The sequence below is a fragment of the Chiloscyllium plagiosum genome, unplaced genomic scaffold, assembly GCF_037043375.1.
Source record: "Chiloscyllium plagiosum isolate Xiang-an unplaced genomic scaffold, Cpla_swu_hap1 HiC_scaffold_18, whole genome shotgun sequence".
NCBI classification, from domain to species: domain Eukaryota; kingdom Metazoa; phylum Chordata; class Chondrichthyes; order Orectolobiformes; family Hemiscylliidae; genus Chiloscyllium; species Chiloscyllium plagiosum.
The window spans coordinates 55,178,256-55,196,417 of NW_028270156.1; the positions used below are offsets into that span (position 1 = coordinate 55,178,256).

Consider the following 18,162-nt stretch of genomic DNA (forward strand, 5'->3'; position numbering starts at 1 on the left):
TAGAAAGTATGTTTTCATTTGATGCTTGGAACATTGCACCAAATAATATGGTAAAGTCAAAGATATTCAAGAAGCAGTCAAATCCTGGACTAAGTGAGCTAATGTATGAGAACATCAATCGGGTGAATCTCATTCCAGGTTTCAATGTAAGCAAATCCTGCAGAACAAACGAGTCAATGGTGCAACAGCTAACTTAATGTATTCTGGTTCTGTAGTTGAAGTTGTTTGAAACCAATATCTCCTCGAGACTGGTGAATGGTTTCAGGCTGACCTAGTTTTAAAATGTAGGAGTATTGAGTAAGAATACGTGAATAGAAGAGAAAAAGATAGAAAGGAAACTATCATCGTTTAGCCTAGCTGTGCTCTGATTCTGTGAGAACTAACCCAATTTATGTTTTTCCTACAGGACAGGTATGAAATCAGTGCTGAAGTATTCCTCAGCTTACCATGCATACTGACCATGGCTGGAGTGGTGAATGTAACTACACCAATGCTATCTGAGGATGAGGAAGCAAAGCTGCGGAGCAGTGCAGCAACCCTTCAAAGCTTACTTCAGCAGCTAAAAATTTAAGCTGCTGATTGGAACAATTGTAAGTGACAGCTGGCAAAGCTGAGGAACCTGCAATCAACTTCCAGCATTTAACATTACCCTATTTCTATCCAGAACACCCAAGTCCTGTCACTGGCAGCTGCACACCTTGATTTATATGTAGTCATGTTCTGTATATAACCACTGCTGTCTTCCAACTAGCTCAACATAAATGTATTAGCTTGGCTTTGTAGTAGCACTGCCTGTTCAGGTGTATGTTAAATTTTAAAAAAAGGAAGTTCTATGGAAAGAAGTTCTCAGAGCATTCTGATCACCATTCATTACGAACAGTGCTATCACACTACACGGAATAACTGGTATGTGCAAACCGTGGCTCTTTGTGGTATCTTCATGAATCAAAAATATCCAGACCAATGCAATTATCAATTAACACAGTCATTCACTAATTTTATAATGAAGATGAAGTGTAAATGCATGAAAATTTCCATCCCACAGTTGTATGTCATGTATATTGCTGGCTCTCAAAGTGTAGCGGAGTGATCCAGATAGATCTCTGCAGTTTCAAATTGCAAGTCACTGATATGTAATGCCACAGCTGAAGCTATAGAAGAGAACAGAGTAGAACCACCCACCTCTCTCAGCCACAGTGACTTCCAAGAACCGTAATAAGTGAAAACAACAGTATAATTTTATAACCAAGATTTATAATACTTCATAATGCATTTTGTTTTAATAATATAGTTGTAGGAAATATTAATTTCTCAGACTGTGATGATATTCAAACAATGTTTGAAATAAATGTATTATCTTGCAATGTTATTTATAAAATGAAAATATCTACTTGTTTCTGACGTGTTACTTTAAATGTAATACATTTACATGCATTTCTAAATTAATCACAAAAGGTGGAGAAATATTTTCAGATTCCGTAAAATATACAGTTTAGTTATACACCAGGAAGAGATTAATTGACTGATAGTTGAAGACTTCACTACATACTGTGACCACCATCCACATCAGCAATTATTTTCTCAACAAAAGAGAATATTTGAGGGAGTCAGAAAACATAGGTCATGCATGAACTAATTGCATAGCAAATACAGTATCTTTAATGATAATTATTACTGTGGATGTGAAGCTGATACAATTCTGTGACTCTATGATATCAAGATGGTGTAGAATTCCTACCCTGGCTTCGCCGAGGCTGGACTGTGTAAATACTGAAAATCAATGCGGTGCATAATGACAAGTGCAGTTAACGAATTAGTAATCTATAGCTGTAAATTCATAATCCCACAAAGAATCAGGGTGATTTTAAATTCAGTGAACCAATGGGCAGCATGGTGGCTCAGTGGTGAGCACTGCAGCCTCACAGCACCAGTGGACTCAGGTTTGATTCCAGCCTCGGGGCGACTGTGCGGAGTTTGCACATTCTCCCCGTGTCTGCGTGGGTTTCCTCTGAAGGCTCCGGTTTCCTCCCACAGTCCAAAGAAGTGCAGGTTCGGGGAATTGACCATGGTAAATTGCCCATTGCGTTAGTCAGAAGGAAGTAGGTCTGGGTGGGTTACTCTTCTGGACGTGTTGGGCCGAAGGACCTGTTTCCGCACTGTAGGGAATCTAGGGAATTAATGTAACATAAAAATTGGTTGAACAGACACTGCCAGTCAGGTAAAGTGAAAATAGATGAACCTATTAAACCTCTCTGGTATCGCCAGACAAAAATAGAAATGTTAAAGTGCCCGATATAGCGTAAATATGCTAATGATAACTATATACAGACTATATCGATATAATATGTGAATCAGAGGGATTTCTATGACTAATAATTTGATAGGCACTACTACCGATTTAAAAAAAATATTTCAGATTGACTTGGTTCTCTGAATTTAAAATCACCCTGATGCTTTGTGGGATTATGAATTTACAGCTATAGATTACTAATTCATTAATTGCGCTTGTCATTATAATTCGATATATGACGGAACAGATCATGTTGCAATTTCAAAGTCAAGGGCAACTAGGGTTCGGCAACAAATACTGGCCAATCAATGACGTCCACTCCCCGCGAGGATCGGTGGGGAGTTTTTGAAAGCTGGGACAAGCACCTACGACATGAATCCAGAAACTCGTTGGACTCATCTCGCTAAGGTGGGGTTAGCCTTTCACCGTTAGTTCGATTTTTCCTTCGACCTGAAACGGTCTGCGGTTTAATATAAATGTGTTCAGAAGGTCGTTGGAGCAGGGCAAGTTTTGCATGGAGACTGGTTGAGATAGACACCCCCAACCTTAATTTCAGGACCAAATTGACTCATTTCGAAAGGTGTAGATCCGAAAAGGAAGGGCTCAGTTTTGAATCCTCCAGCCAACAGGTTGCGCACTGATATGTTTATAAGCTGTGAAGGAGGTGGAGAATACAACATGGTGCAGTGTTATAAAGCTAGTGCTTCCAAATAAACCTGTTGGACTATAAGCTGGTGTTGCGTGATTTTTAACTTTGTTCATCCCAGTCCAACACCAGCATCTCCAAATTAGTGTTTCAGTGAGAGGGAGAATCAGGGCCGCTCACTACCATAGTCCCGCCTGAGGCATTGGCCCCGCCCGCAACCATAACCCCGCCCATAGTCACAGCTCCGTCCACTACTATGACCTAACAATTGACCCCTCATCCATCATCTCAGCCCGTCCGCTGCAATGAGCTCATCTCTGGTGTCTCCGACACATTGCACCGACCACAGCCAAGGCCCCTCCCATGGCACCGCCCCGCTCACGGGCAAGGCCCCGCCCACTGATCCTGGTTTCCGGAACCAATTGAGCGGTGTGCGCATGCCCAGACTGATGCTGAATGGTTTCCGGTCCAGCTGAGGCCAGGCGGAAGGGGGAAGTTGATGTCGATTAGAAGCAGAGAAGAGTAAACAGTGAGCAAGGGAGGGGAGAGGCTGAAACAATGGCGGTACCTGAAGGAATGCTGAAGAAAATGGTATCAAAGGTAGAGAAGAGATAATTACAGGGAGGATTGGGAGTTGGGAGAGGGTGGGAATGGGAGGGGTATGAGTTGGGGAATGGTGGGAGTTGGGGGAGTGATTGAGGGAATATTAGAGAGTGAGTGGGGAGTGCAAAAGGGGAGGGAAGCTAGCATGGGGGGACAGAGAGGGGAGTTGACTGGGGTGGAGAGTAGGCTGTGACAAAAGTGGGGAAGGGAGGGAGATGGGCAGCACAGAGGGGCTGGGAAGGGATAGAGGGTTGGGGGAGGCTGGATGGGAGGGAGAGAGGTATGTAAGGTTATAGGGGTAGTGAATTGAGGGAGAGTGAGTGAGAGAGGGATTCAGATGGGGAAGCGTGTGGGAGGGGATTGAGGTGGGTATGGCTTGATAAGAACCTGGCACAGGGATTGAAAGTGAACCTTACACAGGGCAATAGAGAATGGCACATGATGGGGCCATGAGACTGGTAGTGTGAGATGGTGGCGCAGGGAAGGTGGGTGAGGGAACTCAGCAATGGAATAGGGTAACTGTTGCATGGATGATGGTGAGGGAGGAAACAGGAGATGGGAGCAAAAATGAGTGTATGTTTGACAGCAATATGTGATGTGAAATTGCGCTAGTACAAGGAATGGGAAGAGAGGAAACGTGGGAGGGAGAATTGGGGAATGAGAGATGTGAAAGGGAAGAGGGTAATTGGGTGGAGAGAGATTGAATCAGTCAGAATGTGGTGGGAAGTGAGCGTTTTGAGGGGGCAGTGTGATTTTGTGGAAACTGCTTAGGATTAAACTGCTTTTCTTTAAAGTATAAATACAGGGATCTGACAGTGAGGGAAATTCTGAATGTTACCTCTACCTACAAAGACCTCAAGCCTGCATTGGATGCATTTGGTGAGTGATATTTAAATTTATACAAATAGCCAGTACATGTTTTGAATCTGCCTATCGAGAGATATAAACACACCTCTGAAGCAAGCAGGACTTGAATCTGGGCTGCTGGCCAAAAAGTCAGGGCACATCCATTATGCCACATGAGCCCTTCAAAAGTGTTTTACACCTGGTATTCTCAGGCAGCCTCCAATTCATGTAGCCAAAGTCTGCTTGGTTTCCAGAACGTGTTTTCAGACTAGTCTGACTGTAGTCAATGCAACAACCAATGTGTATAGTTACCTTGAACAGGCATTTTGACTCCTGTGATGAATTGCTTGATTATGGCAGTAATCAATGAATAAGAGGAAGAAGCCAGGTTTGGTAATGTGATATTTTTAAAATCCATCTAGCCTTTACCCTGGGTTAGCAATAGAAATCTTGTACTTGGAGGCCAACCACTGTGTTTTGGCTCAGTTGTGTTTAATACTGATGCCACATTATCAAATAGCCAGTATGAGCTGATACTTAGGCAAGGGTACCAGGAGCAGCTAGAGCCTGGGGAATTGTAGCCCAAACCAGGTGTCAGCACTTTAAATGATGAAATATGGAAATCGATAAAAGTTGGTCACTACATAAGTGACAATGCCTTCTTCACCAACCTAGTAAGATGCTAGTATAAATTTGCTACACTTTCAGGTGTATTCATTACAAAGGCTTGAGTTGTGGTTAATCATCCATCTGTCCCCTTGGCATGCTGTGCCCCTATGGTATGGAGCTCTTCAGCTGCAGAAGAATGTTGCCTCAGATTCGTGGTTGTAAGCAAAGATTTGTACGCTTCAATATTTTCTAACCAACCTGTTCAGGGATGTTATGACCCACTTCTAAAGCAGGTGGAATTTGAACCTGTGCCTCCGATCTCCGTGGTAGACACACTACAATGTACTCCAAAATCCCTCAGACTTGTAGTTTCCTGCTCCTCGGATGCTGCCTGACCTGCTATGCTTTTCCAGCACCACTTTAATCTTGTGTTTTTATAGTGCCTCAAGATGTCTCAATCTCTTTAGCCAATGAAGTGTGATTGGGAAAGAGAGGTTCTGCAATGTGAAGTAGCAGCATTTATGTTCTCTCAAGACAGAGAAATGTCATAATTGTGGATATGTTCGCTGAGCTGGAAAGTTGAATTACAGATGTTTCATCCCCTGTCCAGATGAAACCTCGGTGCTTTGGTGCCTCCTGTGAAGCGCTGCTATACTGGCTTATGGAATTTATTTAGCTCCGTTCCTGCTGCTTCCAGTTGTTCGTTGTAGTGCTCAGTATATTGGGTCTAGGTCTAAGTCCATGGATGAACGCCATCTCGAAACTAACAACTAGACTTCTCTGACCACTCGGATTCATGACAGCCATAAACTGACAGCCACGCTCAGCCAACAGCCACGCTCAGCCAGAACAAAAGACCTATACTCATCATGTGCAAGACCAAGGTAATTTACACGATGCCATGCAAAGACTATTCAAAACACTCTGTAGGACAAACAGCCAGACAACTAGCAATCCGCATCCATGAACACCAACTAGCCACGAAATATTGCGACCAGCTGTCCATAGTAGCCATACACACAGATGACAAAGATCACAAATTCTACTGGATCAACACAACAATCATAGGACAAGCTAAACAGGACAGCCAGAGAATTTCTAGAAGCATGGCACTCATCCACGGACTCCATCAACAAGCGCATAGACCTCGACCCAATATGCCGACCACTACAATGAACAACTGGAACCAGCAGGAACAGAACTGAATAAATTCGAGAAGACACAGTTGAGCAACACTTCACAGGAGGCTCCATAGCACTGAAGATGTTATCTAGACATCTTGAAACGTCTACAATTCCCAGTTTGATGAATTAACTCACAACTACAGCAACTGCCAACCGAGCTACCAATCCTTATGCAGACCTTGCATTGAAAAATGTCCCAAGGCACTCCAATATGCTAGGCAGAGCTGTAATTGATAAAAATGTCAAGAGAGCTTATGAGAGGTAACTACAGTCTTGATTAGATATACTTAGGGAGTGATTTAAAGAAGGAATTCTTATTGTGGGGCCTAGATAGCTGAATTGACAGCTACCAATAATAGGGTGAGCTTAGGTGAATATGCAATAGAGCAGGGTCAGGAATGAAGACTGCCGAAGGTGATGTGGGATTTGGAACGTGTATAGCTTTTGCAGTATGCAATGCAGTTATAGAGAAGATGATTTAAATACAAGTTTGAGAACGTGAAATTTGGGGAATTGGGTACTTGTTAAGTGCTGAGAGGACTGTTTGTGCAAATAGGATGTGATTTGTAATTCAATTGGTCGCAAAACACACTTGTTCTTAAACCCAGTTCATAAACAAAAGAGAAGAATTGATCTAACTCTCTTGAAAAACTTAACAGGATAATAGTTTATTTAACTACTAAACAGCAGCTGTTACAATCTAGTAACATTCTATGAACACACCCTTGGCGTAGACACATTCAATAAAATAGATTGTCTCCCATGTGATTCTTTGAGGAGAAAGTGAGGTCTGCAGATGCTGGAGATCAGAGATGGGCTAATGCCCGAAACGTCGATTCTCCTGTTCCCTAGATGCTGCCTGACCTGCTGCGCTTTTCCAGCAACACATTTCCATCTCCCATGTGATTCTGGCAGCAGAAAGAGCTCCAGCTTTCTGCTTTCGTCAAGAGAGATGTAACATTTCCACACCCGACTTCAAGCCCCAATAACTACTGAAATCTAAACAAAATCTCTGATCCTGTGGGAACCCTACTGCACACATTCATACTGCTTCTATTCCAACATTTTTGTTCTTTTATAAAAAACTCCAAGGCCTCATAAGCTGTTTACTTTATTAGCTTGGAACAGACTGCTTGGTTGCTCTGTCTCAACCTGTCTTCGTTTAAGAAAAAGAACAAAATATACCTTACAGTCATTGTATCATCACAGTTACTACTATCTGCTTTCTGTCCTTGAGTGTTTCTGGAACCATTGTCCATTTAATCCAAAGGCTTCTGTTAAAACTGCCAAGTCTATTATGTGGTACTTTGTAAAGCACCTTTTGAATGTTTATATATATATATAAAACAGGACCAACACTAGCTGCATCAATCTTCTTTGTTACTTTGTCAAATAACCGAATAGAGTAATCTCTCCCATACCATTTCATTGGCTAAAGGGTAACTTTCTGATAAACAGTCTGCTTTGTGTGAGGTCTCTTGGTGCCATGGATGCTTGGAAAATTTCAGCCAATAGGTCTTTTTAAAAAGTAAATCAGTGCTCAGAGGGAAGAAACACTTTTCCTAGTTGGACCTATTCAAATTTCAGAACAATACATCCACATATTAGATAACAGCCGGCTCGAATGGCCTGGTTTTATACAATTCACCAATTGTGTTAGTGATGCGCTGGGATATATTGTTAATGTTGCGTTGATATTCGCCCCATGTGCATGTTTGCTCTCTGTCAGTATTCTGTTTAGTGTCAGTGCTACTGCTTATATTTCGGGGATATACTTCAGTGCTTATCTTACTGAGTTAGAAACCCGGAGGCCTGAAATACTGGTCCAGAGATGGATTCAAATTGCACCATGGCAACGAGGGTGTATTGATAAATACATCAAGAATAGAAAGCTGGTATCAGAATTGGTGACTGTAAAACTACTAATTGGTTGTAAAACTCTATCTGCTTCACAGATGTCTCAATGGTGAGTAATTTGCCATCTTTACCCAGTAAGGACCATAAACAACAGTGGTCTGATTCTTAACTGTCCTCTGAAAGGCCCAGCAAACCATTGAGTAAAAGATAATTAAGGATGGGCAATAAATACTGGCCTTGCCAGTGATACCCATATTCCATAAACAAGCATTATTTACCAGTCCATAGAGGTGCCAATTATTGAAAGATCCTCCCAAGCTAGTGCTAAAATGTTTTGGTGTAGCAGCTGACCAAGGTGACTGATCATATGTACATTGTGTGTCTGTCATTGCATTATCCAATGTTTTTGAAAATTGTTCTGCTTCCAGTGTAGCTTCCTTTGCTGGTCAGAGTAACGGGGACCAAAAGCAAAACTGGTGTTCCTGGGCATCAATCTAACGAAATTCTGCATGCAAACGTGAATGAGGGCAGAAGTAGGCCATTCAGCCCATCAACTTGCTGCATCACTTAGTAAAATCATGGCTGATTTGCTAGTAACCTCAAATCCGCATTCCCTGATTTACCCCGATAAACTTTTAACCCCTTGCTTGATGAGAATCTCTCCCAGTCTGCTTTAAAAATATTCAAGGACTCTACTTCATCCAATCTTTTTAGGAAAAGTGTTTAAAAGATTTATGGGTTTTGGAGAAAATATTCACTTAATCTCCACTTGAAATAGGTAATGGTTAATTTTTAAACAGTGATTCCCTGTTTTAGATTTTTGCATCCTCTCAAAACCCCTCAGCATGTTATATGTTTCACTGATCATCTCTGCTTTTCTAAACTTCAGATGCAAACCTAGCTTGTCTTTTCTCATAAGTCAACTCCCTCAATCCAAATATTAGTCTAAATATTCTCCAAACTGCCTCCAATGTGTTTACATGCTTCCTTAAATAAGGTGACCAGAAACTCTGTACATTACAGTTACAGTCTAACCAGTGCCCTGTATAATTTCTTTAATAATTGTTTCTAACATTTTCCCTATATTGGTCTGTCATCTTTTTGAGCATATGTGTTGGATTTGCTAACCTCCAGTCCAATAGGATTGTCCCCGAATAGACATTTGGAAATTTTAGTTTTATTTAAATTTTGAAAATTAAAACTAGTGCATCACTATCTCACGAGCCAATTGTTTAAAGAGTCTAGGATAATGTCCATCAGGACCTAGACAGCCTACGGCTCTGAAAATTTAGTCAGTACTACTTCATTTGTTGCTGTTTCTGTATCCTCATGTGGAATACAGGGAGAACTCGCCATTTGGATACAGAACTGGCTCAAAGGTAGAAGACAGAGGGTGGTGGTGGGGGGTTGCTTTTCAGACTGGAGACCTGTAAGGAGCGTTGTGCCGCAAGAGTCGGTGCTGGTTCCACTGCTTTTCGTCATTTATGCTAATGGTTTGGAGGGGAATATCGGTCGTAGTGAAGACGAAGGCAAAATAGCTTTTCAGTTCATATGTCATTTCCTTATTTTTGATTATTAATTCTTCAGTCTCATTTTTTATAGGGCCAGTAATCACTGTGTTAACTTTCGTTTGTTAAATATTCGGAGAAACTCTAATTAGCTTAACATTTCTGGTTAGCTTTCACTCATACTAATATTTTTCCTTATCTTCTGACATGTCATCTATCTTTGCCCAATTATGTGTTTTTTTTCCCTGTGGTTTGATGCTGCCTTTAATAGCCATAGTTAACCACAAACAGTGAGTCTGTTTGTTGGAATTTTTCTTACTTGTTGAAATGTATCTCATTTAGGTATTCTGAAATATCCCATTAAATGTCTGCCCAGTACTTTTAATAACTTATCCTTCAATCCAATTTGTCAAATCAATTTAGTCAGCTGTGTTTTCATGTCCTGTATAATTCCTCTTTGTTAAATTTTTAACCATCGTCTCAGACCCATTCCCTATTGTGTAAAATTCTGTCTTGTTATGGTGCCTTCTACCTAGAGGTACCATCATGATGAGATTAATAGTAAATCCTATTGATTGCAATCATCTGTTTACTGTGGAGAAAGACATGGAAGATATGAATGTGGGGAAATAGATGGTGACTTCTTGAAAAATCTCCATATTGCAGAGGAGATGGTACTGTATGTCTTAAAATGCATAAAAATGGATAATTCGGCAGGACTTGTTCAGGTGTACCCTGGAACTCTGTGGGAAGCTAGGGAACTACTCTTAGGAAATAAGGCAGGGCAGATGACTGAGGTCTCACTTTGGGGCTGGCGACCATTATTCTATTAGTTTTAAAATAGTAATAGAAAAGGATATGCCAGATCTAAAAGTTGAAGTTCTAAATTGGAGAAAGGCTAATTTTGATGATATTAAGCAAGAACTCTCAAAAGCTGATTGAGAGCAGATGTTTGCAGGTAAAGGGAAGGTTGGAAAATGGGAAGCCTTCAGAAATTAGATAACGAGAGTCCAGTGATAGTATATTCCTGTTAGGGTGAAAGGAAAGGCAGGTAGGTATAGGGAATGTTGGATGACTAAAGAAATTGATGGTTTGGTTAAGAAAAAGAAGGAAGCATATGTCAGGTATAGACAGGACAGATTAAGTGAATCCTTAGTCTGTCATAAAGGCGGTAGGAGTATACATAAGAGGGAAATCAGGAGGGGAAAAAAGGGTGCATGAGATACCTTTTGGCAAATAGAATTAAGGAGAATAAAAAGGGGTTTTACAAATACATTAAGGCCAAAAGGGTAATTAGGGAGAGAATTGCACCCCTCAAAGATCAGCAAGGCGGCCTTTGTGTGGAGCTGTAGGAGATGGGGGAGATACTAAACAAGTATTTTGCATCAGTATTTACTGTGGAAAAGGATATGGGAGATATAGAATGTAGGGAAATAGATGGTGACATCTTGAAAAATGTCCATATTACAGAGGAGGAAGTGCTGGATGTCGTGAAACACATAAAAGTAGATAAATCCCCAGGACCTCATCAAGTGTACCCTAGAATTCTGTGGGAAGCTAGGGAAGTGATTGCTGGGCCTCTTGCTGAGATATTTGTATCATTGATAGTCACAAGTGAGGTGCTGGAAGAGTGGAGGTTGGCTAACGTGGTGCCACTGTTTAAGAAAAGTGGGAAGTACAAGCCAGGGAACTATAGACCAGTGAGCCTGATGTCAGTGGTGGGCAAGTTGTTGGAGGGAATCCTGAGAGACAGATGTACATGTATTTGGAAAGGCAAGGACTGATTGGGGATAGTCAGCATGGCTTCATACGTGGGAAATCATGTCTCACAACTTGATTGAGTTTTTTGAAGAAGTAACAAAGAGGACTGCTGAGGGCAGAGCAGTAGACGTGATCCATATGGACTTAAGTAATGTGTTTGACAAGGTTCCCCATGGGAGACTGGTTAGCAAGGTTAGATCTCATGGAATACAGGGAGAACTATCCATTTGGATACAGAACTGGCTTAAAGGTATAAGACAGAGGGTGGCTGTAGAGGGTTGCTTTTCAGACTGGAAGCTTGTGACCAATTGAGTGCCACAACGATCTGTACAAGGTCCACTGCTTTTCGTCATTTATACAAATGATTTGGATGTGAACATAGGAGGTATAGTTAGTAAGTTTGCAGATGATACCAAAATTGGAGATGTGGTGGACAGCGAAGAAGGTTACCTCAGATTACAACAGGATCTTGATCAGATGGGTCAATGGGCTGAGAAGTAGCAGATGGAGTTTAATTTAGATCAATGTGAGGTGTTGTATTTTGGGAAAGCAAATCTGAGCAAGACTTAAACACTTAATGGTAAGGTCGTAACAACAAAGAGACCTTGGCGTGCAGGTTCATAGCTCCTTGAAAGTGGAGTCGCAGGTAGATAGGATAGTGAAGAAGGCGTTTGGTATGCGTTCCTTTATTGGTCAGAGTATTGAGTACCGGAATTGGGAGGTCATGTTGCGGCTGTACAGGACATTAATTAGGCCACTGTTGGAATATTGTGTGCAATTCCTATTGGAAAGATGTTGTGAAACTTGAAAGGTTTCAGAAAAGAATTTTAAGGATGTTGCCAGGGTTGGAGGATTGGAGCTAGAGGGAGAGGTTGAATAGGCTGGGGCTGTTTTCCCTGGAGCGTCGGAGGTTTATAAAGTCATGAGGGGCATGGATAGGATAAATAGACAGTCTTTTCCCTGGGGTGGGAGAGTCCAGAACTAGAGGGCATAGGTTTAGGGTGAGAGGGAAAAGATATGAGACCTAAGAAGCAACAATTTCACTCAGAGGGTGGTGCATGTATGAAATGAGCTGCCAGAGGATGTGGTGGAGGCTGGTACAATTGCAACATGTAAAAGGCATCTGGATGGGTATATGAATACAAAGGGTTTGGAGGGATATGGGCCCAGTGCTGGCAGGTGGGACTAGATTGGGTTGGGATATCTGGTCGGCATGGACGGGTTGGACCGAAGGGTCTGTTTCCGTGTTGCATATCTCAATGTCTGTATAAGTGCTGACAAATGAGACTATGTTAATTTAAGATAGTTGGTCAACATGGACGAGTTGGACCGAAGGGTCTGTTACATCTCTGACTAATACCAGGTCTAGGACAGCCTGCTTTCTGGTCAGCTCCATACCCTGTTGTTCTGACAATCTATCTGCAAAACATTTAATGAGCATGTTTAGACTACTTTTTGTCCGTCTGACTTTTCCAGTCTGCATGTAGATTAAGATCTTCCATATAATTGTGCCTTTCTGAAAAGCTCTTATTTCTTCCTTCCACCTACTGTGTGGTTCTTATTAAGAAAGCTGTTGGAGTACAGGCTCTTTATCATTTCTATCCAAACTGCTTTAGTATTTGATTTCCTGAATTTGTCACTTCCGCCTCTTTTTGTTGCTAATATCATCATTAATTAGCAGAGCCACTTCTCCAGCATTTGCTAGTTTCCCACCTTTCCTAAGTGTCCTTCAAAGTTCAGGTCCCAATTTATGTTCCTCTTCAGCCATATCTCTATAATTGCTACCAGATTGTACTTAATTATTTCTGTTTGCGCACTCAGTTCATCTTTTTTTTTGGAATGCTGCATACATTCAGATACAGAGCCTTTAATTTGTTATTTTACTCTTGTTGTAATTTCTAATCTTGTGTTGGTGGTTCTTGGATTTGTCCGCTATCACTTCCTGACGCAATACATTTATCATTTTCTGCACAAATACCTTTCTTTTTGGCCTTGACTTTACTCTTTATTTACAAATCTTGTTGAATTTAATCCCTTTTCCTCACTATTTGATGTAAAATCCTCCCTATTTCACTAGCTATGTGGTCCACAAAAACATGAGCGCACATTTCAGGTGGAGATCATCCTAATACTAAGATCCCACTTTCCCCAGACTTGTTCAATGGCGGAAGGACCAGAGCCGTACTACCCACCCCCCACCAGTCTGAGCCATGCATTCATCTCTCTCGTCTGATTTTTCTGTGCCGGGTGCACGTGGCTCAGCTTATAATGCAGATGTTTTGATGTTCTGCATTAAGTGCTGAGCTGCTTAAACTGACTGTGCAGAACCTCCTCCTTTGACCTCCATATGTTGTTGGCTAACTAAATGGATAACAATGATTAGATCCTCACCCTCCCATTGCAGGTTCTCTTCAACCCTAGCAGATGTTCTGAGTCTCGGCAGAATAGCCAACTAGACACTTACTCTTTGCTGAAAAGAACAATGTCAATCACTCTGGCATTATTCCGTACTGCCACCAGATCAGCCTGTCCTCCTCTATTGAACGATTTCCTTTTTCAAGGTGCAATGGTTAGTTAACTGACAAATCCTGCAGCTCTCACCTCATTTCGACAAGCTGAAAGAACCTCAAACCTGCTGGACTGTTGCAAATGCTGAGGCTGTTGACTTCTGGGTCCCCTTACTGCCTCATTAGCAGTCTCACTTCTGTTCCTGACTCTGACCAAAACTAGTAGTATTTTCTTACCCTTGCCACCAGTTATTATGATATATTGAACCTTAGAAATATAATAAATACTAGTCACTCGCCAAGTAACTAGATACTTGATTATTAGATTAGATTACATTAAAGTGTAGAAACAGGCCCTTCGGCCCAACAAGTCCACACCGACCCGCCGAAGCGAAACCCAACCATACCCCTACATTTACCCCTTACCTAACACTACGGGCAATTTAGCATGGCCAATTCACCTGACCCTGCACATCTTTGGACTGTGGGAGGAAACCGGAGCACCCGGAGGAAACCCACGCAGACACGGGGAGAACGTGCAAACTCCACACAGTCAGTCGCCTGAGGCGGGAAGTGAACCCGGGTCTCCGGCGCTGTGAGGTAGCAGTGCTAACCACTGTGCCACCGTGCCGCTGTACTTCTCCACTTAAAGAATAAGAGTCAATTGCTGAGGGTCAAAAGATTGATAAGACCAAAGCAGACTTTATTCTGCTCTGGAATTGTGGGTCTTGAGGTGGCTAAATAGTCTAGTGCTCAATCTGTGCAGTCTGCTGCAGGTGCTGTTGGAAGAGGCACAGAGCTCTGAATGCTGATGTTTTCACCTTCCACTGCCTGTGCTTGGCTTCCATCTGGGCTTATAAGAGATGCTTTAAGTGGCAGGCTATGACTGAGAAATGGAATTATGCTACTTGAGGATATCTTCTTCCTCTTCCAAAATTACCTTTTGACATTAGTGCATCCATGCATTGAGCTTTAGTGACTGTTGGACCAGAGGGATAGCAGTGCAGCTCCCAGTGCTTACATGATGTGTTAACAGAGTAAGAATTTATTCAATGCTCTGAAATAACCACTACCTCCTTACCCAACTACAATTCTACATTACTCCGAGTGTTGAACTATTTGTTGAGTTTTCATTACATCCTATGATATTCTAAGATGCTACACTAGGTGACGTATTTAACCTACAAGGTGTTGGTGAAGTTTAACCCTTTCAGAATCATTCGTAGTTTTCCATTGATCTTTTTCAATGTGCCTAAATTGCTGATTGGTTTTCCCTGTCTGATTTCAGTGTTTAACAATGGTTCATCTCAAGAGCTGATGAGTCTCACTGGGACTATCCCGGTCAGCTACAGAGGTAAGAACTGAATGACTACAAAACAAGTGTCAAATTGGGTGTAAAGAGTAGTTTGTTGGATTTTGCATCATATGAGTCCTTCTGGAAGAGGATTGGCAGTGCAAAAGGTCTTCTGGGGGTGATAAGTGGATGGGCATATGTGAGTGATGCATGTGTAATGAAAGGGGCAAGCTTTATGTTAGAGGTGTTCTTAAGGGAGGGTTTCGGAATGTCTGGGGAAAAGAAAGCAATCAAAAGACTGAGAGATTGGGTAACTGCAGCATGTCTAACAAATTAAAGTTCCTTTCAAAATATAATTTGATAACACCAATAAACTCATGGGCTCTAACTTTATTACTGAAGGGGAAAGCTGCATGCATCCTAGAGGTGAGGGTTGGAGGTGAACGAAGGAGATAAATAAGCTCAGGGTCTCTGTCTTCACTGACCATGGGCTTATTGTCACCGTTCTGACCCAGCAGCATGCCAGTTCTTGAAATTGGTAAGAAATTTGATTTGATTTTAATTTAATTGGTTTTCATTACAAAATGTGGGAGTATTTGGAATGATTGATTCCCTTTCCCCACAAATTTGTTTAAGTGATTTTATAACTCTGCTTTTGTTTCAATCTTTTCTTTCATGTCTTTGCAGGCAATATGTATAACATTCCTGTGTGCCTCTGGTTATTGGACAGTTATCCTTACAACCCTCCTATCTGCTTTGTAAAACCCACAAGCACCATGATGATTAAAACAGGAAAACATGTTGATGCTAATGGGAAGATCTATCTCCCCTACCTGCATGAGTGGAAACATGTAAGTATTGTGCTGTTTTAAAGAAGACACTGGTATGTTCTTCCTTGTTCCATGCAAATACTGGCACCTGTAAAGTTGGGAAGAGATTGCATTGGCAGTCAATGCTCATATGCAGATACTGATAGGTCATGTGCTTTGGGATGGAGTGAGTATGTTGGATAGTAGCAAGACCAGGATGGCCTGCTGAATACAGCCAAGGCAATGTTTCCAGAGAGTGAGAAAGCAGGTGCCACCTGACCTGTTTATGACTCACTAAATCATACCTCTATACTGTATCAGCTCTGCCATAGTGCAGCTGTATTTCAATGCATCCATAGTATATGAAGGCCCTCTAAAATGCTCAGGCTCCAAAGATCAGATTGTCAGTCTCTGAGATTACGATGGTTTACAAAGCAGAAGTAGCTGGCTCTCACATCTGGAAATAGAGGAACCTGGCCTGGTGATATGACTGAAATCAGAGCTGCATTTCAGCTGAGAACACAGGATTCTGAGGATCAAGGAGAAAAGATCTCAGAAATTTTGCCTGATTCTCATTTGAGGAACCAATTAGCATTTTTATTGGCAATCTTATGACTTGTTTAAGAGCAAGTGTGGAAGCTATGTCTGTATCACTTATGAAAATGATGCTTTTTGTTTCAATATATGGTTCTGATCTCCATGCTACAATATGATACCTTGAATATTGTGGTGCCCAGTCCCAGAATAATGCCAGGTAACTTTTTCTCCCTGTAGTGACTATATATTTAAGCATTTATTCATTGGTTAAAACCAATATAAGACATTGAACATGATTATTTTCAACTCCTTTGAATTGCTAATTGAATTTCATTGCTTTTATGGTATGTTCTACACTTGATGAGCAGTTCTTATTATTAGCATTCCTTTCAACTGTCACAATTGACCTAAATCCAGGGTGCAATTCTCTGTTCCTTTTACGAGAGAGTTGTGAACACAGCTCAATCCATCAGGCAAATTGGCCAACCTTCCTTCCATGACTCCATCTACACTTCTCACTGCCTCTGAAAGGCATCCAACATAATTATAATCTCTTCCAACTTCTTCCACCAGGCAGAAGATGTAAAAACTGAAACACTCTTACTGACAGTTTCAAGAACAGTTTATTTCCCACTGTTATTAGACTTCTGAATGGACCTCTCAAATTTTAAATTTGGTGTTGAGCTCTTCTCTGCAGCTGGAACGTTGTATTCTTTGCTCTGTTCAATTACTCTTTGTTGCATTTTATATGGTATGATCTGCCTGTACTGCATGCGAAGCAAACCTTTTCACTCTAACTAGGTACGTGACAATAATAAATCAAATGATATGGAAATATAGCTCACACTGTGTACCATTGTGGAAATGTGAAATGTTTAAATGGAAACTTAATGAAACTATTTCAGTGCATTTTCTTCCTTCCTCTAGCCACATTCTGACCTGTATGGGCTGATTCAGGTGATGATAGTCATGTTTGGAGAGGAGCCTCCAGTCTTTTCGAGACCAGCTGCAACTCCACAGTATTCACAATACCAAGCCACAGGACCTCCGACCAGTAAGTTGTTTACTGAGTAAAATGTGATTAAACCAGGGACCTTAACTTTTATTCAGTTGAAGCCATGAGTACTTAAGACTGTCTCTTGATAGCTGAAAAATGTGTTGCTGGAAAAGCACAGCAGGTCAGGTAGCATCCAAGGAGCAGGAGAATCGACGTTTTGGGCATAAGCCCTTCTTCAGGAATGATCTCCAGCATCTGCAGTCCTCAAAAAACTGATCTGCAGCATCTGCTGACCTCAAAAACCTTCGATGCTGCCTGACCTGCGCTTTTCCAGCAACACATTTTTCAGCTCTGATCTCCAGCATCTGCAGTCCTCGCTTCCTCTTCCCCCCCCCCCCCACAAAAAATAATCGGTTGTTATTCTACAGTTATCTTTCAAAACCCTGTCAAAATCTTGTTGTATTGCCTAGACAGTAAATATTAGACTATTTGACAGCAGGGACTTTCACAGGGATATTTGTAACTAAATCTAATTCATCTTTAGCTGACTTCAATATGCCACTTGCAACATAGTCAGTGGAATCTATGGACAGGAGAAACCTTGATTGATTGTTCTCTCTCTTGCAATAATGACTCCGTGCTACATCAACAAGAACAAGAACCTGAAAAGTGCCTATAAGCTAATAAGATATTCCCCCGAGGCACTTTACAGGA

At 41.5% G+C, this 18,162-nt stretch overlaps 2 protein-coding genes across 2 annotated transcripts in view; both read left to right on the forward strand.

The window, feature by feature from the left end:
* Positions 1-1,394, forward strand: part of uevld (UEV and lactate/malate dehyrogenase domains) — a 28,827-nt gene extending 27,433 nt beyond the window's left edge. Inside the window, exon 13 of the mRNA XM_043706093.2 lies at positions 407-1,394. Within this exon, the coding sequence (XP_043562028.1) occupies positions 407-571 (165 nt within the window). The 3' untranslated portion in view covers positions 572-1,394. The remainder of the gene's footprint in view (positions 1-406) is intronic.
* A 1,999-nt stretch (positions 1,395-3,393) lies between these two features.
* The window catches only part of tsg101a (tumor susceptibility 101a), a 51,866-nt gene continuing 37,097 nt past the window's right edge, over positions 3,394-18,162 (forward strand). Inside the window, exons 1-5 of the mRNA XM_043706096.2 lie at positions 3,394-3,536; positions 4,334-4,418; positions 15,100-15,165; positions 15,793-15,956; positions 17,379-17,505. Of these exons, the coding sequence (XP_043562031.1) occupies positions 3,495-3,536; positions 4,334-4,418; positions 15,100-15,165; positions 15,793-15,956; positions 17,379-17,505 (484 nt within the window). The 5' untranslated portion in view covers positions 3,394-3,494. The remainder of the gene's footprint in view (positions 3,537-4,333; positions 4,419-15,099; positions 15,166-15,792; positions 15,957-17,378; positions 17,506-18,162) is intronic.